Raw genomic sequence first — 14059 nt, forward strand, 5'->3', positions numbered from 1 at the left:
TATTAGGATCCAACTAAAACTGTATATATGTCAGCTAATGAAAGTCTAGTAACCTTAATATCATTAAGTTATTTTAAACTATTGGCAATCAAAAGCATTTTAAGCAAGGATTTTGTCAAGGTGGTAAATATATTTTGTGATATTTACAAATAGTGAAACAGTTGTATGTACATGTATATATGCCTGATGTTCAACAAAATGTTGCCAACTGTGCAATATGATTAACATAAATTGTGAAAAGAAATTAAAAATAATCCTACAAAGCAGATCTTCTACATGGGTTTTACAAGAATAGAACAAAGAACATTGACATAAACTAAATTTTGTTATGTTATCAGTTTTCATACAAAGAGTATACTCCCCTTAGAAGGCAAAAAAGATTACGAACAATGGAAAACAGATACTTATGTTGTTTTTTTCTAGTAATTATCCTCCTTTCAACTATCTATGTTCAGAGTAACTTAGAGATATTTCTATGTCACAGATTAATGTGTGCATAATTAACCATGTTTCCCACAGTTCTTAGTTGGAACCAATTTGTTGTCCTACTTGGGGTAAAAACCTCATTAAAATAAAAACTAATACCAGAATCAAATTTGGTTTATGAAAATGATACATAATTGATGTTTACTTTACAATACTGTAACCTGAAAAGGTATGGTACAATCCAAAAAAGTTAATGTACCGAAAATCTCAATTTGTTCGAAAATAGTTATTGATAGCTTGTATAGGATGTTTTAACTCCTTCATGATCATCAAGTTAATTGTATATTCAGTAAATGGAACTTTTTAACACTATTGTACTTTGACCTAAAACAGTTTAAGTAACACACGTTAGAGCATAGGTGGTCCAATAAGGTTTCTAAATTTCATCTTCAATAATAAAAGAATCATAAAATAATTTAAAATAATTTGCTTGATACATGTATATTAAATTCTGAAAATTATTTTCAATTGTAAACATTTAAAATTGTACAACATATAAAAGTAAATAGTGTCACCTGAAGCCAGACATGGGCAAGTGATTTGTCTACTGTGAACCTCTTTCTCATTTTCACCTGTAGTAAGTTACTGATCAGATCTAATGCTGTAAGAATCAAAATGATTGGATGAGTAAGGAGTTCTAACAATGAAAATGATCGGACAGTTTAAGATCATGGCAACACATGATGAAATAACCCTGAATGCTGTAATGAAGACAATATGAATGGGTTAGTGAAGCCAATCAGTGAAAACAAAACAATAATATGTAAAAAGCATGAACAAAAAGTATCAGTCAAAAAGCTAAAAACAATACTGTGAACAGCAGCCATGCAATGATTTCAATTAAAATATGTTTAATTTTTTTCTTCCATGGCAATATTTGATGTTTGAAAACTGTATAAGAGAACATATACAAATTACATCTTAAAATATGCTGAATAAAAAGGTAGGTTCACATTAAATTGAAAGTACATAGCCAAAATGTTCCCTGTATTGCTCAAATCATAGCAAAACAAATAAAACAAGCATTGACAATTGCACTCATCCTACACATTAGTGTAGTCTACTCACTCAGATATGTATTGCTACTTTAAATTTATAAACAGTAAATCGCCAAGTTTCAGATGGCTGATATAGACAAAACAATTAATTGTTTTATAACAATGCTATTGTTTTTTACTTTTTCTTTCAGATTTATAGTGTTCCTTTATTTTGCAGAACAACCAAAACTAAACCTAAATTAAAGTTCAGGTCAGCTTATATAAACATAAGGTACTTCATATCTATTTCATTGACAACTTCAGGTCAAAATGTTTGTGTGTAAAAACTTGTTACTTCATTTTTAAAAAGATAATAAAAGAAAAAGATAAGCAAACAAAATATAATCAATAACGTACTTATCCACATTCATACCGATGTATTTTTTTTGTATCTGAGTGAATAAACATTTGAAATTATTAATGCTACAATAGTATGCTACTTATAAGTTAATCAGTCATAGAATGTCTTTGGTCCTTAATGATCTCTTAATGATATGACTGATGAACTCATATATATGTGCGCCAAGGTACATTCCTTATTTTTGAAGCATAGGGAACATTGATTAGTAATGCCAGGAAAACTAAAAAGCTCTTCACAATTTTTCATTATATTTATACTTTTCTATTCAAATAATTCATACTTCATGGCTTTATCATCACAAATGTCAATTGGCTAATATGTGACAAAGAGAGAGGGGCAATTAACCACCCCCTTTTCCGTAAGAAAAAATTTGGTATAGAAAATACAGTAAACAGTAACACCCACTATTTAGCTATTGAAATGCTGAATTATCTACTTAGTAATCACAAAAAAAAAATAATTCAATACCCCAAAAAAACTTTTTTCTGCTACCACTGATTTTTCCCAATGAATTTTTTTTGAAGAACACATATCTTGTAAGAATGACCTTCTTGAAATCTTTACACAAGTTAACAAAATTAGAAACTGCCATGAAGAAAACAAAGAAAGGAAAAGATTGGTAGTTCTGTAAAAGAAGAGCCTTTTTTGTTAGTGATAAAGCGTATAACACAAAGTAAATGGACACCTGTTTTAACCAAGGATGCTGTAAGACCTTTTTACAAGAAGGTCGTGATCTTTGATTAGTTATAAAAATGATCCCAAGGAATCTCTCTGCTGTAATAAAAAAGATATGGATATAGTAAATCACATGCATTTCAATTGTCTGTGTTGAAAGATGGAAATTAAGGGGAATACAATACCATACAAATGCTGTGTATTTTTCTCTCACTTTATGTTTCTTTTTTTCAACTTGAGCACAAACTGAAGAACCATAATACGTCCCGTAAACGGGCGTATAAAAATAATTGGTAGTCAACCTTAACAAAGGAAAAAAAGTTGATGAAAAAAACTATATAAATGTGCAGAAAATTAAATGTTTGTTTTAGTTTCTAATTTTTCAACTTTTTTTTTTGACACAGCATAAGTAAACTGAGAAAAACCAAATAACCATTACAGCTCTTCTATAAAAGCATGCAAAGCAAACCTTTGATCAACTTGCTTGCTATGTTTGCTTGGATGTTTGCAAACAATAGGTAGGCGGAGTTTCAGTCTGTTTTATATATACTGGGATTTGATTGGACAATAAAAATTGACATGCAATGAAGTTAATGTTTATTGTCCAATCAAATTCCATTACATAGTAAACAGACTGAAACAGACTACCTACCTTTTGTTTACAAACATCCAAACAAACATAGCAAGCAAGTTGATCAAAGGTTTGCTTTGCATGCTTTTATAGAAGAGCTGTAAGAACATGCATTTCCATGCCATAAATATGATATTAAACAAAACATGCATCTAAACATTTAAAGCCCCTTTTTTTTGCAAAATAATGAAATTGTAAAAAGCTGCAATAGCACATTTGGGTAATTTCCTTATGTTCTGCTAGGTTTGTTAACATAATTAATTATGTCAATATTATTATAAACACTTAATTTTATATTGATTTTAATTCAACGGATTTCATTCTACATGCATAAATATATATATAATAAGCTAAATAAATGTTTTCATTACAATTTTACAAATTTAGCTTAATAGTTGACAGTACATTTATTCATATTTATTTCAAAAGCGCTTTAAAACTAGTTAGAACTGAGTTAAAAGCCAACAAAACTGACATATTGAAACAATATATATTCATAATATATGTACATTGGGAGAAAACATTTGTACGTGGCAAATAAGTTTTTATATTTTCTGAAACTTTGCATATGTTTCTTTCGTCTTTATCCTGTATATTTTTCAATTTCTATGTAATGAAATAATTAAAAAACTCAGCAATTGTATGATGACGATGAAGCAGGGATCAAATTAAAATGTGACATATGCAGACTTTAGTCTACTGCTGTGAATTCATAACAGAAGCAGTATACAAAAATTTTACCCCCATATACAGAAAAGATTTATTCAAACACCTCAGTTGTACAGTTATATGGTACATGCAATATACACAAAAGTATTCAAAGTAATGAATAATATTTAGTTGCTGAACTAGTATATATTATTGTTTTAGGGGCCTGCTGAAGCATGCCTCAAGATGCTTGATTTTCTAGCTGCGTTGAAGACCCATTGGTGGCCTTGGGCTGTTTTCAGCTCTTTGGTCGAGTTGTCTCTTTGACACATTCCCCATTTCCATTCTCAATTCTATATCTAGTTCAGAGTCATTCTTTCAGTAACCAATCTTGCAGCTGTAGTGCTTATATAATTAACAGTCATGTGCAGGTACCATGTCAGACAATCTATGACTCTAATACAAATTTTTCCATTCATTGATATGTTATTGTTATTTTTCTTCAACTTATTGTTTTTTCAGCTCTCTTGTAAGATGTTAAATTATAATGGAGTAATGTATTCTATTAAAGCTAAGAACTCACTATCCATAAGTATACTCTAGTATGTTGTGATTCAGTTTTTTAGCCATTATAATTAACAGTAGAGAATATTTACTGTTCTAAAATAAGCTGAATTTTTCGTGGTAAAAGTGATGTCTGTTTGTCGTAATAATTTATGATTAATTAATAATGACAGGTGACAAAATTGGCATTGCTGTCTGCCAATAAATATTATAAGATACTAACCCTCCTGAGAAATTTCCTTCCATGGATTGGGTGGGTACATAAATGATGCATTCTGTATTTGGTCACTGATCTCTTCATCTTCATTGAAAGGGAATGTTCCACTTAAACTAAAATGATTGTAGTCAATTTTTAATTTTTCAACATGTTCAAATAAATCAAAACACACGGTTAAAATATTTTCTCCTAATTTTCTAATATTTCCGTCATTTAAATGTTTATATATTTAGAGCTACTCCATTTGCAGAATGGGATTTTCAGACAATGAAGTAAATTTTTATATACATCAGATATAGTTGCGATATTTAAATGCAATATTCTTTTTGTCATGAGGATACTTATTGGATGGTGTTATTATGACATTAACCTGTTATTTTTTTTCTAATGTTATTTCTGGATATATGAATAAACATCTCACACATCAGTTAGTATTGTTGTATTACAATGCATATCAATGTGACTGGTTCCACTAATGTAGCACTAGTCATTCAGTTTGTAGGTGATTTTTCCAAGTCAAGTTTATCTGACTATATAAGAATAAGGAGATGTGGTATGATTGCCAATGAGAAAACTATCCACCAAAGCTCAAATGAAGTGGATGTAAGCAATTATAGGCAACATTCAACAAACTCACAAAAAATTTTAAATTCAAAATGTGAGGCTAAGAATTAGGGAAAGTTTATTACACTTACCTTACATATATAACAACACCTACAGACCACATATCTAGAGATCGGTTATAACCTTTACTTTTTAAAACTTCAGGGGCTGTAATAAAAAAACATGTATAATCCAAATATAACAAATTATTATAACAATAGAAGACTGTAATTTTGACATGGGCTTTCCACTGGAATATTATGTAGATGTTCAAGGTTGTAATATATCTTTATCAAAATTAATTAATAACTTTAGGAACTACTGTATGATTTCAGAATGACAGACATCAGTAACACAATATGCCCTAGCCACTTGAACATAACATGCACAAAAAATAAACTGACATGACCAGATTACTGAACATATCTAATAGAAATAAACAAAGTGGGATAATAGGTAAATAAATAAAGAGCAGTGCCATGAGCGCATGATACGACTGTTGCTTTTTCAAAGAATAAAGTTCCATAACTCCTCAATGTCATATGAGAAATTTATAAAATAAATACTAAAGGGAGATTATTTTAATAGATATAAAACAGTCACCAAAGTTTCATGAAAACTGTTCAAAGCACTTTAGAGTTATTGTACGCAAACTGGAAAATCCCCCCTTTTCTATGAATAAAATCCCATAACTCGGACACGTATAACCTAAAATTTATAAAAATCAAAAGGGAGCTTACGTCAATAGATATAAACTATTCACCAAATTTCACAAAAATTTCTCAAAGCATTTTAGAGTTATTGTCTGAAAACTGGTAAATCCCCCTTTTTTAATGAATAAAACCCCATAACTCAAAAACTTCAAATCTAAAATTTTTAATAATCAAAAAAGAGCTCACATCAATAGATATAAACATTTCAACAAAGTTTCATACAAATTGGTTAAAGCATTTTGGAGTTGACGACGGACGGACGGACAGAAGGACGGCAGGACAACAGTATACCATAATACGTCTCGTAAACGGGCGTATAAAAAAACCAAACAAAAAATCCAAGAGTTATTGTACTGTAATAAGTGAAGTTAACTTTTTCATTTTGTTCACCTATTAAATTGATCTTATTGGATGATACTATTTATTAATAATGCATTTGAAAAGCTAGAGAAGACCAGACTCGCAAAAAGCATAGTTTATGGAATATTGCTTCTTTTCAAATTGATTATAAGTAAATCTACATCTATATCCCAACACATGAATAAACAAGAATATTGCCCATAGGACACAATGCACTGCTAACACCATCACATTTCTGTGGTCAGTGAACCATGAAATCTGGGTCAAAAACCTCATTTGGCATACGTTTCAAAAAGTTGAAAATCCTAACGAACATCTATATACTAAGTTTCAAGTTGATGTGACCCTTATTCATTGTAAACTACCCTAAAAAACTATATTCTGATATGTGATTGACAAATGGATAGACAGATCAGAAAACATTATGCCCCTACTATTGTAAAAAGGCAATTATCTAACAATTCTAATTCGTTCATTATTTTTCAATCATGACAAGCTTAAGATTAATACAATTTGTAGTTTAAAATGTGTAAAAACCTATTTAAAATCTTTCTATCAGATATATAAGCTTATATAATAATAATCTTCACCTACCAAGATATGCTGGTGTTCCTACTACTGATATTCTGAATGATTTTTCACCTATAATTCTGGCAAATCCAAAGTCACATAGTTTTACCTGAAATATAATCAATATAAGACTTCGTTATGCCACTTCATGGTAAACATCATTGTAACCTTCATGATTTCAGATATTTTTCTCTCACCTGAGGGCATTAAATCAACTCCAACCTGTGACACACTTCTAAGCCAGATCTTGTTCCATTTTCACGTGATCAAAACATTTTTTATTCAAAAACCCTGGACAAACCCTTTGAGCCACCATAGGACCACCATTTTCTGTCTTTTCTGTTTTATCAGTTTATTAAGCTTTGGTGTTTTCCCTTTTATATTAAGGTGTTTTCCCTTTGACAATATATTTATTCTTTTTATCAATATAACTGTTTAAAATATGTATAGTTTCTAAAAGGGACAGATAACTAAGCAGAAAAGTGCATTATAAATGGATTACAGCTTGATACTGATGCAGTATAAAATAAGGCGATGTGGTAAGATCGTCAATGAGACAGCTATCCAGAGACAAATTGATGTAGATGTCAGCAACTAAAAGGTCACTGTACAGCCTTCAACAATGAGCAAAAACTGTACCACATAGCAAACTATAAAAGGCCCCTCCTGACTTGGGATGGGATAGGTACATGCAGAATGTGGCAGTGTTAAATATGTTTGTGAGTGCTTAACAGTCAAAAAGCAAGTCCTCAGAACTTTCATACAGAAAACAATGGTGACATTGACAACAAAGAATTATTGTTAATAAGACACTTGATAACTGAGAATAAATGACTGCCTTTAAATCTATGGTTTTCCCAAAAATAAAAAAATTATCAAAAAACACCCAAACAAGTTAAACTATGAGCGCTTTTTTAACTAATCATACCCCCGCTATAAAATTTTTGGTTAGCAGGAAGTTGATAAGCGATGAATGGGAAACATGAAGCCTGGAACCAAATTCCAGGGTGGTCAAATACACAATTCCTAAAAACAATTTGACAAAAATTACATACATGGTCACTATGTGTACGAAAAATAATTATATTATAGGAATTCTGTGAAAAGGACGTTGACAAGTGATGAATCTGAATATGCTCACACTGCACCTAAAACTAAATTTGCAGTTCCTAAGAAATTTAAAGGGGTGGATGGAAAGACGGACAGTGTTTAACAGTATAGTCCCATCCTTTGGAGTGGGGTATAAAAGCACAATAGTGAATTATTTACCTGTTTCTGGGGATAATAAAATGTTTTCTATCTAAAGATCATAATACATATATATTTAACTGTGGAAATGCTGTTTCTGAAGATAATAAAACATTTTCTATCTTAAGATCACAAAACACATATATCTACCTGTGGAAATGCTGTTTCTGAAGATAATAAAACATTTTCTGGCTTAAGATCACAATGCACTATATTTTTCGAATGTAAATGTTTGAGTGCCACTAAAATCTGAAAAATAAAATATTTGTTAAAAAAAACAAAAGCTGAGATTAAAACCTAAAACTTAAATATATGCATTAGACTTGTATTATGTAAGGATATTTGTTCCTAGCATTGTCTACTTTCCCTTAATAGTTAGTAGTCATCAAGGATTCCCGTCAACAATGCACCGAAGAACTGTCTGCCAACTCTTTATTTCTTTTTACGTTCTCTACATTACAATATACCTTTTGTGTATTCATTTGGCAAAACTTTTTGGAATTCTTGTTTAGTCTTTCATAAGATTTGTATACTCACCAACACTTTTCCTATTTCTAGAAAAATGAAACAATTCAAATTTTGATTTATGCAACACATCCTGGCCTATTTTATAATTTTCCACGACTTATTGAAAATGCCAGGATGCTTATTTGTTTTGAATAATCCAGCAAGCTTATGTATGTTTATGCAATGTCATTAACCATTTGAGAGAAAATAGTCAATAAACAGGCTTGTTCTACTTGTAAATTGCTTATAAAATATTCAGACATTTCCTACATAAGAAGACTAATTGTATATTAGCACCATCTGAAACAGTTCCAGTCAATATACAGGATATTTCTACTACTAAATGACATAAGATTTCTGGGCACTTCCTGTCTGGATCATAACTTAGGGTGATAACTGACCCTTCGCAAACCTTGACATTTTCTATTATGTTTGTCTGAAGGTTACCAAAACCCTTTTTAACCAATCAATACATCATTATAAAAGTCACTGTTAACACTTACTTGTGAAATGAGGAATTTTGTGACTCTTTCACTAAGACGACCTTTTGGACTAGATAATATCATTTCTAACATATCACCACGTAGCTTTTCCATTACTACAAAAATCTGTAATAGATAATTTGAAAAGAATGTAAGCATAAATTAACTACAATTATATGTGAACACAATGGTCATGTTATCAAAGTCATTATTGTTTTAAATAGCTTTGACTTCAACCTTCCATGGATCATCCTGTGACCTTATAAACATAATTTTAATTTCAAGAAGGTTTTGTCACAACCTAACACTAACTACAATGGGGTGTTTAAAGACCCTGAATGGCTATTATTCCCTCGCACGGTCGGCTTGGTGCCCTAGGGAGTTTGGTGAGCATTGGAATATTTTTGATGTCAAGTTGGTCGCAAAGAAGACAGCCATTTTGGTTTTGTGTATGTTGTTTCAGTTTCTTTACTATTTTAGTTTGAAGTAGTCGTCTAAACAACTGCTCTTTTCAGAGCCAGGTACAGTCCCTGTAACGTAAAAGTTAACACTTTTTTCATTCGGGAATCGTACGTACAGCGTTCGGGAATCGTTCGTATAGAGTTCGGTCATCGTACGTACATCATTCGTATAGCGTCCGTACAACGTTCGGTCAGCGTTCGTTCATCGTTCGTTCATCGTATGGTAAATGTCACCGTTTAGGGTTTTATATATCGTATGGTTCATGGTATCGTTAAGCGTTTTATTTGTCGTATGGTACATGGTATAGTTTAGCGTTTAGCGTTTCGTTTATCGTATGGTATGTGATATCATTTAGCGTTTCATCAATCGTATGGTATATCGTTTTGTTAAGCGTCTGATATATGTTAGGGTTTTATTTCAGAAAGTTATTTCAATTATTATTTTGAGTTAAAATAATTTAATATAAAAAGATGCGGGATAAAAAAAAAACAATTATTAGTTTGGATTGGATTAAATCTTCTACTAATATCATTATTTGACACTCAAATAAAATATATATTTATTTATTTATTTATTATGGAATATATATAAAACGAAGGGGAAACGTTTCCTCCCATATCATTTTGACATGAATAACATGAGACCAAATACCGCGATATAAGTCTCTTTCTTTCTCTCTCTCTCTCCTCCACCAAATATTTCTCTGATCCAAATATTTCCTTGACACAATAAATAATATATAATGTTCTATAAATGAGGCTTTATATGAGATACATGTTTTATATCTAAATGTATTAAAAAAAAAGACAAGACATCCATGGTATTTGTTGCCCTTAATGTCAGAGTCTGATATAAACCGAAAATTGCCAGGGATATATAAAAATTCGTTGACGACATCTATGGAACCAGTGTCGCTTGTGATTCCTGTTGTCGGTGTTAAAACTATTATTTTGACAGTAAAAAGTGCTTAAGTCCATGTATGAGTAAAATACCGAATTAAAAAATAACTCTGCCTTTTTTATATTTCTTTATTTTAGAGGTAAGCTTCTGGCCAAGTTTCACCAACTTTAACGCAAATCATTTACCTTAAATAACCAATCAATTGTATTCTAAAAGTTGTTGATTTGTTCTTTGTACGAATACATGCAATATTTGTCACTGGACGTTATGCATGCAATCGATGATCAAATACAAATCTACAGTATTTATAAACATACTGCCATTGTATATATGAAATAGACTAAATAATTTAAATTTTAATTATTTTACACATATTTGAAGGATCGAAATAATCAGTTCTACAAGTGGTTGTTATTGAAAGACTTGAAATTTTACAAATATCACATGCCTCTATGGAATTTCTTATCGACGCACCAAACATTTTCCTTTCATCGTGCATAGTTCATTTTCCGATTCACTTAAGGTTTCTAACGATCTTCTCACTTGTTCATTACATTCTAAAATTAAAATCCTACACAAGTTGCCAAAACTTTTATTCTCAGGCTAGACTGCGTAAAAGATGAATATTGTTTTGATTGTGTACACACGGTGTTTTGAAGGCCGATATCCAGTTTCGCTGAAAAAGAATTAATTTGCGCCACAACTTAATTACGCCAATTCTTTTTTTGCATCATTTTATTTTAAAAACTGCAGCATTCATTTCCGCCAATAAAACAATCATTTAATTGGCCAAATGTTATAGACTTGTTTGCAAATGTTTGTTCTTAGTGCACTGATGAGGTCCTTTCCGGTATTTACAGGTACAAGTAGAAATACCGCAAAGGGCCTCCTAAATGCACTAAGAACAAAATATTGAACCAAGGACCTGATGGAATGATAGAATTGACACAAAAAACATGACATATAGAATGAGACTTTCTAAAAGTACATAATTTCAAATTTTATAATCATATCTTTAGTAATTATAAAGTTATTTAACAGTTGAAGTCAGTATTCTAATGTTACATGTACGTGTAAATAGGTTAATCGTTTCGAAGTAAATATGGCACAATTAAGTTCCATTTATTGGCGCAATTCATATTATAAGAAAAGAACAGATGGCCGCGATTCAAACCTTTTCAATATGATGGTAGTTGGCACAAATTACACCTAATCGTTCTGACAACCCAGTAAATTCTTCGCCCGGGGATATGCATTTGACGTTAATCTTCTTTCAGTAACTTTACAATACCCAGTCGTGTCATTTCTGTATATTGTACATGTAGATAGCACGTGTGATACATGTATATACACCAGAAATACCCATTCAAGTGAATTTTATCTTTTAGAAGAACTCCATATCAGGTAACATTAAATATACATAAACATAAAATTACATTAAAAAAAAATGGTAATAATAAGTTCAAATGTTGCTTTATTAAATCATTAAATGCACCTAAGTACGTATTTGTAAACTTATGTTATTACTTTATTTCATGTATCTTTTTTGCATTCTTCTTTTTGGTTTAAATTACCTTCTTTTTTTTTTGGTTATCTTATTGACTTATTCGTAAATCGAAAAACGCACAAACCTAAATAGAATCATATGGCATTTAAATGATTTCTCTAACTCAAAACTAGTTATAGATGCTTCTTAATTTTATTTTTCTCGTTGGGTTCCTTGTCCATTAATTGACGTATACGCCATATTCTTTTTTACGGTATTTGTGAAAAGCCGCTCATCGATCAATTTCAAAAGAAATCTTATACTCGTAAGTCATGAACATTGAAGTTCAACTTGCTATCAATTGTTCGTATACGCACAAAGATAAAATGAATATAACACTTTTAAGCTGTTCTGGGAACAGTATATCTAATATATATGTTCCTGAGTTGTTTAAATCATGCAGTGAATTTTGAAAATATAGTTTTGCAAAACCGGTTATTTCTGTTTAATACTTTTCTGTCCCTTTTCTTAATAATTAGGACATGTGTCACTGGTTAATATAGAACTAGTCAACCATGAATAATCCCAAACAACAATTTTTTTATTGGTTTTTCCTGAGACTACTATAACACATATAGTAGTCTCAGGTTTGTCATACTAGTACTTGCTTATATTATCAATTACGTATTGTTTTCGGCTGAGACTACTACATGTATAACAGTAGTCTCAGTTTTCGGAAATATTGTAACAATATCCTTTAGAATTTCAAATTGCTTTAGTCATTTAATATATATATATATATATATTTTGTTCATAATTAATAAATTAAGATTGATAATATAATTGCATCATTTTTTAAGCATTATTTATAAGACATTTTAATATTTATTTAACGTGCATACCGATTTGGTTGGCAAATAACTGTTTAAACACTTGACGCCATATTAATATTATATATGAACATTTCGGAAAAATTAGGCGGATATTTAAACATCGGCTCTCAGGAAGTTTTCTTGTAGGTTAAAAGAAGGGGGGAAATATACCTCCAAGTAGTTAAACTTTAAGATTGGTATTCTTTAAATTGTATAACTTTCATTTTCTTGCTTTCTCCTCAATTTTTAAATTAAATGGAGAATCAAGTTTTAATGCCAGATCTTTTATTATTTGTTCTGTTAAATCAAAGACATGTAGTACATGTATTCTATTTTCCGGGATAACTTTATTCACAATGATAAAGAAATTAGGGATGATTAAGAAATTGGCATGTTGTGTATACACCTTTCTATTGGTGAATACTATATATGTTGCCCACTAGATGTCCTTGTGTGCTTTCTGTTGTTTGATTGCTGTCTCGTTGTCGTTAAACCCACTATGATCTCCTACAGTTTCAGTTCCGTTTGATGTACGTTTAATTCGGTTTAAAACAAACCATATTTGATAGGGTTATTCAATATATATTTCCCTTAAGACTTTGCTCAGAGGAAAGTAATAGAATAGGTTTGTATATACATTTTAGTGCAAAGTTAACAATACAAGAAAAAGTTTCACTTTTCAATTTTTAACTCCCCACAATTTTAAACTATTAATTTTGAAGACGTGTTTCATCTAAACGAAGTCTAAATGGTCACCAACTTACCAGTTTATTGTTTCCCTATTTGGCACACACCTACATATAAACCACATTGTAAATACAATTTAATTGGTCGTAGTAAATTATATTGAGCACAAAACAAATCCATTTTTTTTTTAAATGAAGAAAAATAATATTTTTTTTTCTTTGAAAGACGGAGTTAATACTTTAAATTACATTGTGCAAAAAAAATCCTTAAATCTTCCTAGGAATGAGAAACTCTTTTCTTCATAGAAATGTTTAAAATAGTTTACACTGGACATTAAACACCTTACAATCAATCAACTAAAATATATCCAAGGGATTTTCATTATGCAAAGTCAAAAAGATTTTATTGATATAAAATCCAAAATATGGATTGTCATCAACACACAAAGAACAATCATTAATCATTACAATCAATTATATAACAATACAGAACATAAAAAAAAAAGAAGAAAGAGGTGTATATATAAATATATAATGAGTATTTTTATTTT

The 14059-nt window shown here is 30.3% G+C and overlaps 1 protein-coding gene across 8 annotated transcripts in view; it reads right to left on the reverse strand.

Annotated features, from left to right (window-relative positions):
* Positions 1 to 14059, reverse strand: part of LOC127738109 (serine/threonine-protein kinase D1-like) — a 109465-nt gene that overhangs the window by 18637 nt on the left and 76769 nt on the right. For 6 of the 8 annotated variants that reach the window (XM_052249234.1, XM_052249236.1, XM_052249235.1 and 3 more), the window contains 6 exons: positions 9124 to 9228; positions 8264 to 8362; positions 6890 to 6974; positions 5315 to 5390; positions 4626 to 4732; positions 2570 to 2658 (listed from right to left, as the gene is read on the reverse strand). In XM_052249234.1, coding sequence (XP_052105194.1) covers positions 2570 to 2658; positions 4626 to 4732; positions 5315 to 5390; positions 6890 to 6974; positions 8264 to 8362; positions 9124 to 9228 — 561 coding nt within the window. Of the gene's footprint in view, positions 1 to 1001; positions 1088 to 2569; positions 2659 to 4625; positions 4733 to 5314; positions 5391 to 6889; positions 6975 to 8263; positions 8363 to 9123; positions 9229 to 14059 lie in introns of all 8 variants that reach the window. The other 2 variants (XM_052249237.1, XM_052249230.1) reach the window with 1 other exon arrangement.

This window comes from Mytilus californianus, unplaced genomic scaffold (genome assembly GCF_021869535.1).
Source record: "Mytilus californianus isolate M0D057914Y unplaced genomic scaffold, xbMytCali1.0.p SCAF_4, whole genome shotgun sequence".
Classification (NCBI taxonomy): domain Eukaryota; kingdom Metazoa; phylum Mollusca; class Bivalvia; order Mytilida; family Mytilidae; genus Mytilus; species Mytilus californianus.